The sequence below is a fragment of the Grammomys surdaster genome, unplaced genomic scaffold, assembly GCF_004785775.1.
Source record: "Grammomys surdaster isolate TR1022 unplaced genomic scaffold, NIH_TR_1.0 238, whole genome shotgun sequence".
NCBI lineage: Eukaryota > Metazoa > Chordata > Mammalia > Rodentia > Muridae > Grammomys > Grammomys surdaster.
Genome location: NW_021604683.1, coordinates 792832 through 806646, shown reverse-complemented (window position 1 = coordinate 806646; position 13815 = coordinate 792832). Strand labels below are relative to the sequence as shown.

The window sequence follows — 13815 nt, the reverse complement described above, 5'->3', positions numbered from 1 at the left end:
AGGAGAGAGGGTCTGCGGCACTCAGGTTAATCCTCCTTTGATTATCTCTGGGGTTTTCCTACTTGGCAGGCTGGAACATAGGACCTGGCCTGCTCAGCCTCAGGTTTGATGGATGGCCCAGAGTCAGCTAAGGGCTGAAGACCCGTTTGCTCTTTAAAGCTTAAAGGTCTCTTAGTGTCAGGACTGGACATGTTGAAATCTGCAGAATCAAGAAGGAGGGAGGCAGGCTGAGAGGGGAGGAGGAGAATAAGGCAGTGGGATACCAGTACTGTTAACCAATCTCCAAATGCCTAAGTTAGGAACCCAAGGTGTCACCTTGAAGGTCTTTGAATCCTTCTAGGGTCCCCAGAGCAGCCTGACAATCCCAGGCAGGACCAGTGCTGCAGAACCTTGAGGCCCAGAGCCACTCACCCAAACTTGTCCATTTTCCAATTCCATGAATCTAAAGGTCACAGAGGTCACCTGCCCCAGCCCCTGGCCTCCTGTGCACTGTAGCCCTGTGGCAAGACCCTGTGGCAGGATCAGCTTACTATCTACTCTCTGCCTGGCACCCTTGAAGTACTTGTAAATTCTTAAACAGTTCACCCTGTTTTCATTCTTGTCAAGAATAATTTGTCAATCAACTTCTTGAGTGATTAAGATAATTTGATAAGTTACATACGTGAGAGTGAATGCTGAACCCTCTGTTGCCCGCTTCCCTTGCCCCTGTCCCAGGCTGGGTGCAGGGAGTGCCTGGGCTTTTGTCTGCACCATCTCCAAGCCCCAGGTACATGCCTCTTAGGAGCTAAGCAGGATGCTGGGGCCCCTGGGACAACAGAGGCAATAGCTTGAGACAGGCACTTGCCAGGCATGTCCCTGGGGGATGGGGCTAACTCCACGTGTACAGTAACTCACTAATTGCTTACAGCTGCAGCTAATAGGCAAGGGGCTCAGAGGGAGGGCCCTGAGGCCCAGGCTTCTTGACTTCTGGGGTTAGTGGCTCAGGTCCCTGGTTTTACAAAGAGGCCAGGGTTTGTGACCAATACTCAAGATCCTACCAGCCCTCCTGCCCTGGGTGGTTAGCCTCCTATCTGAATCATTTTCTCTTTCAAAGAAGGGGTCCTCTGCTCAGCAGCACCTGATGCTGTGGCCTCTCATTTGGTCATTCTATCATGGACACCACGCCACGGTGCAGTTAGACAACACAGCGTAACCCCACTTCCCACCAAGCTGGGACTGGCCAGGTATAAGGGTGCAGTACAAGTGAGTGGGGAGCCTTCTGGATCCCTGGGTAGGAGGTGGTGGTTGAGCTTCCCTAGATACTGGTTAGAAGCTGGGGAGCAAGCCTGTCGGCTCAAAGAAACTGCACCATAGCATGGATCATGACCCTTAGAATGTCACAGGCAGATCCTAGGAGCAGTGAGCACCATAAGCAGGCTCCTGCTTTGTCTGAATAGGAGGGCCGGGGCCATGGCTCAGCCATTTGTGAGCTGAGAACTTGTGTAGTATGTGTTCTGTGAGCAAGAATACCAGGCTGGAGAGATGGCTTAACAGTTAAAAGCACTGCTGTTCTTTCAGAGGACCTGGGGTCAGTTTTCAGCACCCACTTTGGCAGCTGACAACTGTTTGTAACTCCAGTTACTGGGGATATGATCCCTTTTTCTGGCCTCTCCAGGCATCAGGCACATAACAAGTATCTACACACACAGAGAGAGACACACACACACAATCTCTCTCTCTCTCTCTCTCTCTCTCTCTCAGGCAAAACACTCATACACATAAAAATAAAAGTAAATCTTCAGGAAAAGCCAGCCAGAGGCGGAACCTGCTGTTATGTTAATGAGGCTGTGGCTGACCAAGTGTGTGCACCGCCCTGTGCTGATCCCACCAGGCAGTCAGTGAAGTACAGTAACCAGCAGGCGGCCAGCAGCGTTGTGTGACATGGAGACCCCTGACTCACACCATCCTCGGCTCACCGGGGCCTCCTTACCTGAGGTCGTCTGCTTCAGCTTCTCGTTTTTCTTTTTCCTCCATTTCCACGGTTTGAAGATCCTGCCCAGGGTGGCCAGCTTGCTGTTCCTCCGCACAGGGGGAGTTCGAATCCCTGAGACCAGAGGCTCGGAGCGTGCTGGGGGAGTTTGGTCCATCTCATCTGCAAAGTTGAGAACAGGAAAGGGTCTCAAGGGATGATTCCAGGCTCCTGGGGACCTAGGTGACCATCTTAGCTTAAGTGACCTCTTAAAGCATACAGCTCAGTGAACTGTCAAGGGAGTGGACCCTCCCTTGGCATCCTTCTGATAGAGTGCAGGCAGGAGACAGAGTAATTCATGAGGAGTGGGATCCACTTTCCTTCCATGGATAGCCTCTCTCCATAGCACACAGTGGAGGGTGCACATAGATATTCCAGGAAATTCCAGGTAGTACAGTGTGTCATGCTAGAGACAGGAAGCATCCTGCAGGATAGCCTTTTTCTTGTGGTCAGTGTCTGGGTTAGATGTTCCTAGACCCCTGGTCTCCTATTCAAGGACCTGACATAAAAGTCAACTGATATTTGCAGAAGTGGTGAGGGACCTTTACTTAAAACAGAGAGGTGCAAGGGAGCAGTGGGTCCCACCAGTCAAGGACCCAACAGTAGACTGTCGTGGGTTCGTTTTGTGGGCTCAAGAGAAGGAAGGACCGGTTACTGAGAAGCTCATTAATGCCATTCTCTAGTCTGACAAATTAAGTCATGTAGTCATTGCTCCACTGTGCGTGTCCTTTCCCATAATACATTGGATTTTCATCGTATGCATGTCTAATTATGCATAGGCATGAGACGATAGACAGGAGGTTTTCTTTATGTCCTCAGACGTACTTTGCCTTACTGTGAAGGTACCCTCAAATGAATTCAGGTCGGATCATTTCTTTCTGGTCTCATACCCGGTCATAAGAGTATGACTGTCTTTATGTTTGGTGGTTGTCAAGGGAGGAAAAACAGTCCTCCTTTAAAGAGGAGTGTATGTGTAGCCCAATACAAGCAGGGGTCTGAGTAGGGGTTGGGGGGCTCAGGTTGCTAGGAACACTACTCGTAAAGGGGGTGTGTGGATAGTTCAGGCAGGTGATGGAGCTGGGCTGCCAACTGTGTCACTAGAAGAGGGCCGTGTACAACCCAAATAAGTGCCCCCCTCAGGTTACTCAATTATTCCAATGCTTGCCTGCCTCAGATCCATGGGGACCTAGCTCCTCCTCTCCCAGGGTACAGATATAGTCAAGGATCAAGTGAATTCATGTGTATAGAGGAAGACAGACCCAAGGAGAACCACTCAGTCAAAACCACCATGTAAATGAGCATGAAGATTCACAGAGGCAGAGGCAGGAGGATTGAAACCAGCCTGGGCTACATTAAGAGTCTCAGGCCAGTCTGGACTATATTAGGAGTTCCAGGCCAGGGAGACCCTGTCTCAAAAACCATGTAAAAGATATGTATGCAAAATCATGCCACACATGCTACTTCTGTGTGCAGGACGGTGTGTACAGGCCCAAGCAGAGGTGTGCAGAGGATACATTGCTAGAGCATCAGATGCTGGCTGAAGGGGATGGGCAGGGAGGACATACCCCATAGGATGTTTCAGAGCCTCTGACAAATGTGGCTTTGTTAGACATTTCGTTCAGATGGAAAACAAAACTCAACATGAAAGGACTACTGAAGACGATCAGATCCAGAGCGGTACCACAGCCATCTACTCACCCTGGATCCCCACTCAGCTGTCTGTCACAGCTTAAACAAGAGTCCAAGCGCTGGGCAGTGGTGGTGCAGGCCTTTAATCCCAGCACTTGGGAGGCAGAGGCAGGCGGATTTCTGTGTTCGAGGCCAGCCTGGTCTACAGAGTGAGTTCCAGGACAGCCAGGGCTATACAGAGAAACCATGTCTCGAAAAACAAAACAAACAAACAACAACAACAAAAACAAGAGTCCAAGCACCATCCTGGAGGACCTCTCTCCACCCTGGAGGACCTGCAGGGATGTTATCACTTCCAGCAGTGAGACAGTCCTGAGTCTCATCCACTCTTTTGGATTCAAGCATCCTCTGTCTCTTGGGAAGAAGTTGCAGGCCTGACTCCAGATGCTGGACCTTAACCAAAGCCCCTTCACAGCACCCAAGCCCTGACACCATGTCCATGACCACACTGCCACCCTGATCCTCCCACAGACAGGGTTCCATTTGCCACCAGGGAAGGGCTGAGACTTGGTCTTGGTCTAAACAGACTCCAGAGCCCTCTCAAGGTCTGCAGAGCCCGGCAGAGCAGGGCTGGGTGTGAGGATGAGGCTCAGAAGCACCAGGCTCTGGGAGGTGGCCTGGTGGGGCAGGAGGTCAGCCTTCAGAATCCAATGGGTAAAGATTAAAAAAAAAAAAAAAGCTTTCAATCGAGGCATCTACAGCCTACTGTCCCACCTTCTACCACAGAGTGGTTCATTGAGACCCATCTGCAAAGCAGGGACTGTAGACCTCAGACAGGAAGGGCCAGCCTGTGGCAGCTTCTGCAGCTGCTGCAACTGTAGACAGTAAGGAGTAGCATGTGGCAGCACCTAGAGGTGCTGTGTCGAAGGACAGCTTCAACTGAGGAGGCCGAGTGTGGAGTCGGCAACTGATCTCTCAGCAGACTTTCTCTGTCTGACAGTGCCGCCTAGGATGGGAAGGGCCAGCACATCGCAGCTCCTGCCAGCTCTCAGAGCAGTGACTTCACATGCCTAACTCAAGATGAACCTAGGGCTGTACCTCCCTGCCACCGCTGACCAATAAGACCAATAAGTAAGAGGGTCCCAAAAGGCCATTCCCCACTGCAGTGTCACAGGTGGACCAAATACCTGGCAAACAGTGGAGAACAGAACATATCAGGGACGAGGGCAGCTCAAAGATGCCTGTCAGTCTTGGACCCTCCTGTTGTTGCTTCCCCATGGCCACAAAGAGCATGCAGGATGCAGACGGACGGTCTCTCCTTTCCCAAAGCAATTTATCCCATGATCCTCCTCTTTTCCTTTCCTTCCTCCACCCACTGGCGCCAGATGGGTATGGAACTGCCAGTCTGTTGGTCACAGCAACATTCTTGGCATAACAGGACACAGGATGGGAAGAGGCCAAGTTTCCTCCAGCTCATACGATGGAGATGTCAACAAATGCATTTGAAGGCACAGTACCTGCTTCCTTGGTACCTTGAGCCTTCACTAGGGGCACACACTATGGAAGGATAATGGAGTCCCAGAGGAAATCTGGAGTAAGGGAAAGCTGGGTAGGGATGTCCATCAAGGTAGCTAGGGGGTTCCCACAAGAGACACCATGCAGGTTCTGAGGGGAAGGGCATGTGTACGGCTCAAGCCTCTTAGCAGCTGGGGCAAAAAGCAGCACACATAGATTAAACTGTAAGTCAGTCAAAATACTCCATTAATGACCCAAATCACTAGGACCCTAGCCAATGGGCCAGCATCTCTCCCCAAGATGCCTACACGCGACTTCTACCCATTCTGTGAGCCTTAGACATAGGAAGCCAGACTCTTGACTTCCTGCTCAGCTCCAGTGTCAGTGTTCCCCGGCTGGGCGAAGACAAACCGCCAACGTAGTCTGTGCCCTGCCACATCCCTGCATGACCACCAGCCAGTCTTCATGGTGCTACACACTCACAGCTGGTGCAAAGGCTAAGAGCAGGAGGCCAGAGGCAATCCTGGCCTCTGTCCTGGCTCTGCTGCTTACGAGTAGAACAAAGTGCTGGTCATTCTCCTACCATCCTTGTACCCTCTCTGCTCTATGGCCTGTCATGGTGGGTGGGAAGATCTCTGTCCTTGCTATGACATATGACATGTTTCAACATGGGGTGAAGAGGAGTGGGCAGAAGGGCCAGCTCCCGTTCCTTCTCTCTTAACCTCCTCCTCTTTCTTCTCCTCTACCTCACCCACATCTGCTTCCTCCTCCAACAGTCTCATCACCACAATCAATACTGTCACTAGCTGGATGGCTCACCCAACCTACACCACTAGCCTGCCCTCCATGACCAGCATAGATTTAGGGAAGGGTATCCTGTGTCTCTGACACACACTTATCCTCAGTGCATAGAGAAAAGCAAGAGACATTCCTCTCTTCACTGAAGAACCCATTCACTAACTCATTCATTCACCCACTCAACCATTCTGCAAACATGCACCGGCACCAGCTGTGCACCACGGATCCAGCCTATCAACAGAGAACATAGAGGACCTGCCTTCCTGGGGTTGCAGTGACGGCGAATAGAGACAGTCGGGATGGAGTGTGTTCATCTATAGAAGATGGTCCAAGAAATTCCCCATCTGCCTTCATCCCATCCATCGCCTCCCATGAGTGCCACATCACGTGCTTATTCATGTGCGCTTGCATGATCATGAAGGCCTCCACTCTTCCCACCCTCATCCCCTCCAGGAGCTCCAAGAGGACAGGGTTCCGATGGGGGAGGTGAGGCCCAGTCCTCAGGGTTCCTGGAATGTAAGCATACTACTGCATGCAAGATGGGGACCAGGGAGATCCTGATCCAGAGTCTGGGTTGCATGCTGACCCTGCCAGCAGGATTGGAAAGGTTGTGCTGAGCTGGACTAGTAAACGTTAAAGTGGGTGTCCCTGCGGAATGGGCTGGACAGGTCAGTGGGTGTCCCACGGGGGGCTGGCAGAGGGTGAGAAGCAGGACTCTGTGAAGCACTTGACCCTAATCAACAACTCATCGGGGAGCTATGACAGAATACTTAGCTCAGAAACCCCATAACATGCTGCCCAATGCCTCACACAGCACAGAGCAGTAGCTCCTTGTAGCCTCACACCATCAGGGAATTAAAGAGCTTCACAGGAGAGGGGTGAGACAGGCTCGCAGAGGTCCTAAAGCTGTGTACTTGGGTCCCTTACCTCTTCCCACCCTGAATGTTTCAAACCCAGGGACAGGTGGGAGACCAGGAACTGAAAGGTCACCATGCATGTCCTTTATGCATGTTTGACACTGCCGTCTCAAGCAGAGATGGAGTGTATAGGGGGGTGGGGGTCACTGATCAGGAGAGAAAGCCTTGCTACCTGAGCAGGTACAGCCCACCAGATGTCCACCTCAACTGTGCTATCACCCGGGACATAAGCCATGTCACATCTTGGTAAATACTTAGTAAGGAGTACACGTGCATCTACAGAGGGAGGGGACAGGTGGACATCCAGTTGTTTTCTTCTGCTGACATCTTTCTGGGGCCTCTCCCTGGAGTAACAGATACTACTTTCCCCTGGCAAAGAGACTCTGAAAGGTGCAAAGGCCTCATTAGTGGGTCCCATTAGCAGGTCTCTGGGTAACACTGCAGTGCTAACTGTTGGGCTGCCTCTGCCACCTCTGAGGCATTAGCAGCTAATTGCTGTAGCACCAGCTTCCACATTTAGTGGCTGCCTCCCACGCGCCCCTGTGCCCCTGTGGTAACCTTGAGGCTTCCTTTCTGAGGTTCCCAAGTGATGGAAAGGCCATGCTACTCTGAAGACTTGTTCACACACAAGTATACGTCTAACTACTTGAACAACTTGAGCCCCACCTACCCCACCTCAGGATCAAGGTGGCCCATGCACAGTGCCCATGTGGAGAATTGCTTAGAGATCCAAAGCAGTTCTAGGCCAACACCTGGCTGGCTTCACTGAACTTCAGAGTGGGTTTCCATGCCATAGCATGGAGAGTCTGATTCCAGCCCCTATTCCTAGTGCTCTTGGCCTCTGAGCTCCTGTGCCCTCACCTATTGCCCTGTGAGTCATTTTGTAACACCGAGGGCTGCTTGACTGAACACTAGCTCAGCCAGAGATCCCAGGATACACAGTTTCAAAGGCTGGAGCCAGGACCACCCTAGTCCACCACTCTGATACCCAAGCATCGTGACAATGGTCACTTCTGCTTCTGCCCAGCAGCCTACCCTCTCTTTCCTTCTCCATGAATACAAAATCTCTTTTAAATTCAGTGGGAAGAGACCCCACCTCGCTGGGGAATGAAGTCAGACACTTGTGACCCAGTGGCGTCAGGTGGGCAAGGACCATCTGTACCAGAGCACAGTGGAAAATGACTTTCTACGTATTACTTCATTTATTCACTCACAGACTCATTAATCGAGGTTCTAAAGAGAGCTGCTGTGTGTCAGGACAGCTCAGGCTTCCAGACATAGCCACAAGTGCCATCATCCTTCAAGGAGTCTCCTCCTTCTTCTTCTGGATACACATGTCCGTGAGCAGATAAAAGATCAGATGAGGAAGTTCGTAGTAACTGATCTAGAAACATGATCTAGAACTCTGCATTCTGAGCGGAGTTCTTCCCTATCCCATAATCCAACAGAGAATATCAAAGGGACATCACGATGGTACAAAATGCAGTGCCAGGTCTGAGGGTCCCTGCGATAGAGCTTGCTGATCACAAGGAAAACCAGGGAGAGCTAAGACAGGACCCTGCTGCAGAAGGGACTCTCAGAAAGTGCTGCTGAAAGGCTGCTCAAAGGGAGTGGTGTAGGCTTTAAACTTAGGCACTGGGGTCTTAATGAGAAGGGGTAAAGGGTGCAGATTAACAAAGTCTGGCTTTCCTGGGGGTACAGAGTGGGGATAGAGCCAGGCCAAATGCTTGAGAGCACAGATGTAGCACAGAAGTACCATGGTACCAGTTCACGATCACTATCCACACACAAACAAGCACACACCAAACCATCACCTGTCAGCAGCGGCATCTCATTGACTGGAAATAAGCAGGGGATAATCTCTAATTTAAGGAGACTACACTTGTTAAATATTGGTGCATGAAAAACTGATTTGCCAGCAGGGGTCTGTACACTTGAATTGGAAAGATCATAAGCTGGAGTTTAGAGAACAGAACAGAAGTGCCAGCCAAGAGTGGTACATGGCTCTGACAAGCATCCTGGAATCAGAAGGCTCTCATATAAGATCATCAGCCTTGAGACCATGGTGGGTGTCAGACCACAGTAGACAGATGGCTGGAGGCTGGGGACTCTCACAGGACACGGCAGGGGATGCAGAGCACCTGCTACGTGCTATGCTCTGACCTGCGCTCCTGATATGAACTAGAACCTTCTATCCCATTCCAACCCCAGCAGGAGGAGCACTATTCTCATTCTCGTACCAGTGCTGGAAGAAACTAAGATGTTCTGCAGGAATACATGTCCCCTTGTCTGGATATCAGAGTAAGAGACTAAGCACCCTAAGAAATCATGGTTTCTTCCCCAAAGTCTTATGCTTGGAGGGGGAGGAAAAGGCTGAAGCCTGTAGCCAGCCACAGGAACGTATCTCCAAGGAAAGGATTTCATTCAGTTCTTATGGTTTGTCAAGACCCCCTTACAGAAGATACTAGAGCCCAGACAATGATGGGTCAGTGATGGGAGGGACCTGAGACAATGACAGGTCAGTGATGGGCAGGACCTGAGACAATGACAGGTCAGTGATGGGCAGGACCTGAGACAATGACTTGAGTCAATGATTGGCAGGACCACACCTGGACCAAGTCAGATTAGCCATGTAAACCTCTTGCCCTCTATTTAAACCTAAATCTCTTATCACCACTAGGAAGATGGAATTGGGAGTCTGTTCATCTTCCCAGTGTGGCCACATCATATAAATCTCTTTTCTCTGTTTTTACTTTATCTTTAATTGTCCTGTTGAAGACCGGTGGCCAAACCTGGCTTGTCAGGGCTGCAGGACCCAGTCTCCAACCTTAACAGCTCCAGAAACATCCCCACTGTGTGACTATGTACAGCGACTCTCCAGGTCACAAGCAGTGACTATGTGTTGGATGACAGAAGCCAGAGCCCTCATCTAACCCCTGTATTCTTCCCCCTCAGCTGATCACAAGGTGCCATCAGAGAGAAAAGGGAATGGGGAGGTGGGTACTTGTGGACTAAATCACCAATGTGACTTGGAACAAAATCTTGGGAAGCATCAGGGGCCAAATGGCCCATTTCCTGTGGTAGGGCAGCAGGCTTAAGGTTTGACAGACATCCTGAGTGCCCAGCATGCAAGGTTTGAACCTATAAAATCAAACTTAAAGCCTTTTAAGTCTCCCGTGCAGAAGCACCCACTCTGTGGCCTCCACACCTGGAAAACTGCTGAGTGACTGCAACAGCTGGATGGTGCCACACACGTTCAAGAAAGGCTAAACAGGGCCAGGTCAGTACAACCTTCAGAGGCAGGATTAGCGCCCCCTATAGGTATCTTGTAATCATATTGCTTAGTATAGAGGCAGGAAGTGGCCACTGCCAGAGGTGAGAGTTGTTTATTTAAAAAGTAGAGAGATTAATACTATATGCCTTTCTGTTTCCGGACACTGCAGGAAGTTCCCTCCTCTGGGTGAGCTTATCTATACCTTGGGTCCCATCACAGCTCACTTCGACAGAAACCCCTCCCTAAGACTTTTTCATTGTGGAGCGAACAGGGGTTTTTCTATAAGAAAATACACCTCTTGAACTACTCAGCTCTCAACTCTGCACCAGGCCAGAAACAGCAAAAGATTAGAACGGAAAGGTAAATGAGAACAAAGGGAAGAGAAAAGGGCTGGGCACACGCTCGGAAGCAGGACAGGACACTCTATGGTCTGCATTGACTCCTGGGCCCTGAATGCCTGAACAACCCAGGCCCTGCCCACATCGGCCCAGGCCCCGCCCACACCAAGTCCAGGCCCCGCCCACACCAACTCCAGGCCCCACCCACACCAACTCCAGGCCCCGCCTATATCAACCCGGTTCTCTCTCACTGACAGGTGGAGGCTCAAGCACAGGAAAGATAGAGGTTGTCTCAGTTTAGAAGTGTAACAGTAGCAGTGCACACCTAATACTGCGTGTTCCTGGATGCCCAAGGGGAGGCTGCTGAAAGCTTCCAGATGCTTCTGGCTTTAACATCTCTAGGAGGCAGGAAGCCACAGTGCAAAGCAGATACTTGACATCTGTGACTGAGCAAGTGAACTCAGGCTATCTGACCTAGTTCATCCTCAGACAGTATCAATTACTGTCACCTACTAGCTCGTGACACTGATGTTATCGTCAGGGAATCCCAGGTGACCTGCCGAGGGATGCTCTCTGTGTGAAGACATAGCTTCTCCGAGACAACTTCACTGTCTAGACTGCAAAGCCTCTCTTGAAAAGCCACACTGCTCCACACTAGTACAGCAACGGCACTGAGAAGTCCTGTAGCAGGCAATCCTAGTCAGACTATTTGATCACCCACAGGAACAGCTGCCCAAGATTGCCAAATACAGCCAGAGGTGTAAAGCCAGGCTCACCATACTCCTGTTAAGAAATGTTGATGACCATTTCTTATTTTGAAAACAAAAGTCTTCCTTCTATCTGTACTCCAAGATTATACCAGAGGTTAGTTCTGAAAACTTCTAAGCTGTCATATTTCCTTAGCTGCCCAAGGCCCTCTATGCAGAAGTTATATTGAAGTTAAGGCAAAAAAAAAAAAAAAGGTCACCATTGCTACCTCTGACACAGGATATAAAACGGAGACATCACCCAAGAAGCCTTTCCCACTCAGATGAATTGTAGGAATGACAGAGCACTAACCGGAGTGCTGTCTCAGAGTGCTCAGGATCAGCCTGTGATTCTGACAGTGGTTGCCAGGCCTCCAGACAGATGGCCAGTTCCCCCAGGCAAAGCTGAGTGCAGATCTGTGACTCTGGAGGCTCTGGAGATGGTGGGTGGAGCTCGGAGCATGAGCTTAGACAGGAGGTGACGAGGTCGGGAGGAGGGAATTCTTATTACCACTCTTTCTGCTGTTTAGATGCTTCTAGATTTCCTCGGAGCAAACTCGGAGCCTCGGAGACAGAGGCTCAGGCAAGATGCCACCTACATCTTCACAAGGTTATAAAAGCAGCTTCTAGAGACATTTCTAAAAATTATGTCTGACAGGCTAAGGGGTTGGGGGAGAAAGCGTTTAGGGAGACCTCAGGACTCCAGTGTGAGTCTAAACAAGAGTCTTACTCGAAATCTAAGTGCATGGACTTCCTAAAACCGAAAAGCAAGGTTTGCTCCTTCCATAATGCCAGTGACAGCTACAGACAGGCAAAGGTAGGTTTTTAAAAGAGGGTATCTTGGGGCAAGGGAGGCAGCTCAATGAATGGAGTGCTTTCCATGTAAGAGAAACCGATTCGATCTCCGGTACCCACGTAAAAAGACAGCTGGGGCAGAGCACATCCGCAGATCTCTGGCTAGTCACCCCAAGTCCCAGTGAGAGACCCTCTCTCAAAAACATACAGATAGTGCTCAAAGAACGACATCTGAGGGTGACCTCTGGCCTCCACACATCTGTGGGACATGTACCTGAGTACACATGTACCTGCATGTGTACGGTATGCTCAAAAGCACACGTGCCCACATCTGCATACGCAAAACACACGTGTATGCATCTGTATAGACAAAAGCGGGTATCTTGCTTTGTTTAACATTGGAAGATTCTAAGCCAGAAGATTTTTGTTTTAAAGGGATGTATACCTCTCTGTCATTTTGAGGTCAGTGATGGGCAGATGTCTGCTCTAAAAGCCAGGCAACAAATGTCAAGAGCTCTGTTGACAACCTAGGTGGGCACTAGTCACTCAGCCAGGCTGTGGGAGCAGAGACTTGGCCAGAGTTGATAAGCAAATCAATGAATGTGACTATGTTTTAATAAAACTTTATTGATAAAAACCTGGATTTGGTCCATAGTACAACTGTTGCACAGGGTGGGCCCTTTGGAAACGTCTTAAGGGAAAAGCTACTATTGTTTCCTTTTATAAAGGCAGGAAATAATTGGCTGAAGGTTCCAGTTGGTCTTTTACATTCCCCAGGGCCCAGGCCTGCATTGCTCTCCCACACTGCTGTAGCCTGTGACTTGGATCTTTGGCTCTGCCCATCCTGGAAGCAGACTTTTAGCTCAGTTTATAATTCACTTTTGAGGTTTATTCATTTTACACCCATCATGACTACTTGACCACGAGGATCAAGATTAAATAAAGGTTCTGACACGGAGTCCAGCAGGGCCCCGCCAGGGCTCCGTAACTAGGAAAGACCCAAATGCAAACAAGCCAGGATTTTTTCAGCTTTAAATTCACCCATGGAAACCTGTCCAAGTAAATATACATCTCAGAATCTTCCAGGACACAGCGTGTTCCTGAAGGTGTATCAGGTTTTGGCTCTTTCACAAGTTCTATACATTTGGTGACCACGGGACTCACTGTGCTGAGAAGAGACCTTCCCCGGAGGAGCAAAGGACCCCGAGAAGCACACATGAATATCCTGTCTGGTGTCTTGTCCTCTTGCGATCTCCATCGCCAGCCCCCAGACTGCACACAAAGAGTTGGTCTCATCAACAGATGGATCAGAGCTGCCAAGAGTCAATGTCAGGCACCAAGGGAGAGAGAAATGAGTAGTGCTGGGTGCCCACTCAGGTCCCTGTGGCAGCTGATGGAATGGAGCCCCCAGTGCAATGAGAATTGGGTGAGCTGGCTCTAGGGAGAGGGGAAAGGGGGCTGCCCATGTCTTGCCTAGTAGCCTAGTGGGCTAGACCTCTCTGGGCATAAATGCTGGTCATCTTCAAGGTCACCCAGCAGACAGACACCAGGGGTTGTTCCTGGAGGACAGACCCCCATTACCGTTGCTGGCCACTCTTGCTCTGTTGCTTCTGTGATAGTCACCAAAGGAAGCAGGGCCAGCAGGGTGGGGGCCTGAAGCAAAATGAGTTCCTGGGAAGATGGAACACACACACACATGCCTCTGACATGGGCAGCCCCCTTTCCCCTCTCCCTAGAGCCAGCTCACCCAACTCTCATTGCACTGGGGGCTCCATTCCATCAGCTGCCACAGGGA

General features: G+C 50.3%; 1 protein-coding gene across 1 annotated transcript in view; it reads right to left on the bottom strand.

Annotated features, from left to right (window-relative positions):
- Phactr3 (phosphatase and actin regulator 3) overlaps positions 1-13815 on the bottom strand; it is a 160483-nt gene that overhangs the window by 44144 nt on the left and 102524 nt on the right. The window contains exon 2 of the mRNA XM_028774144.1: positions 1970-2131. Coding sequence (XP_028629977.1) covers positions 1970-2131 — 162 coding nt within the window. The remainder of the gene's footprint in view (positions 1-1969; positions 2132-13815) is intronic.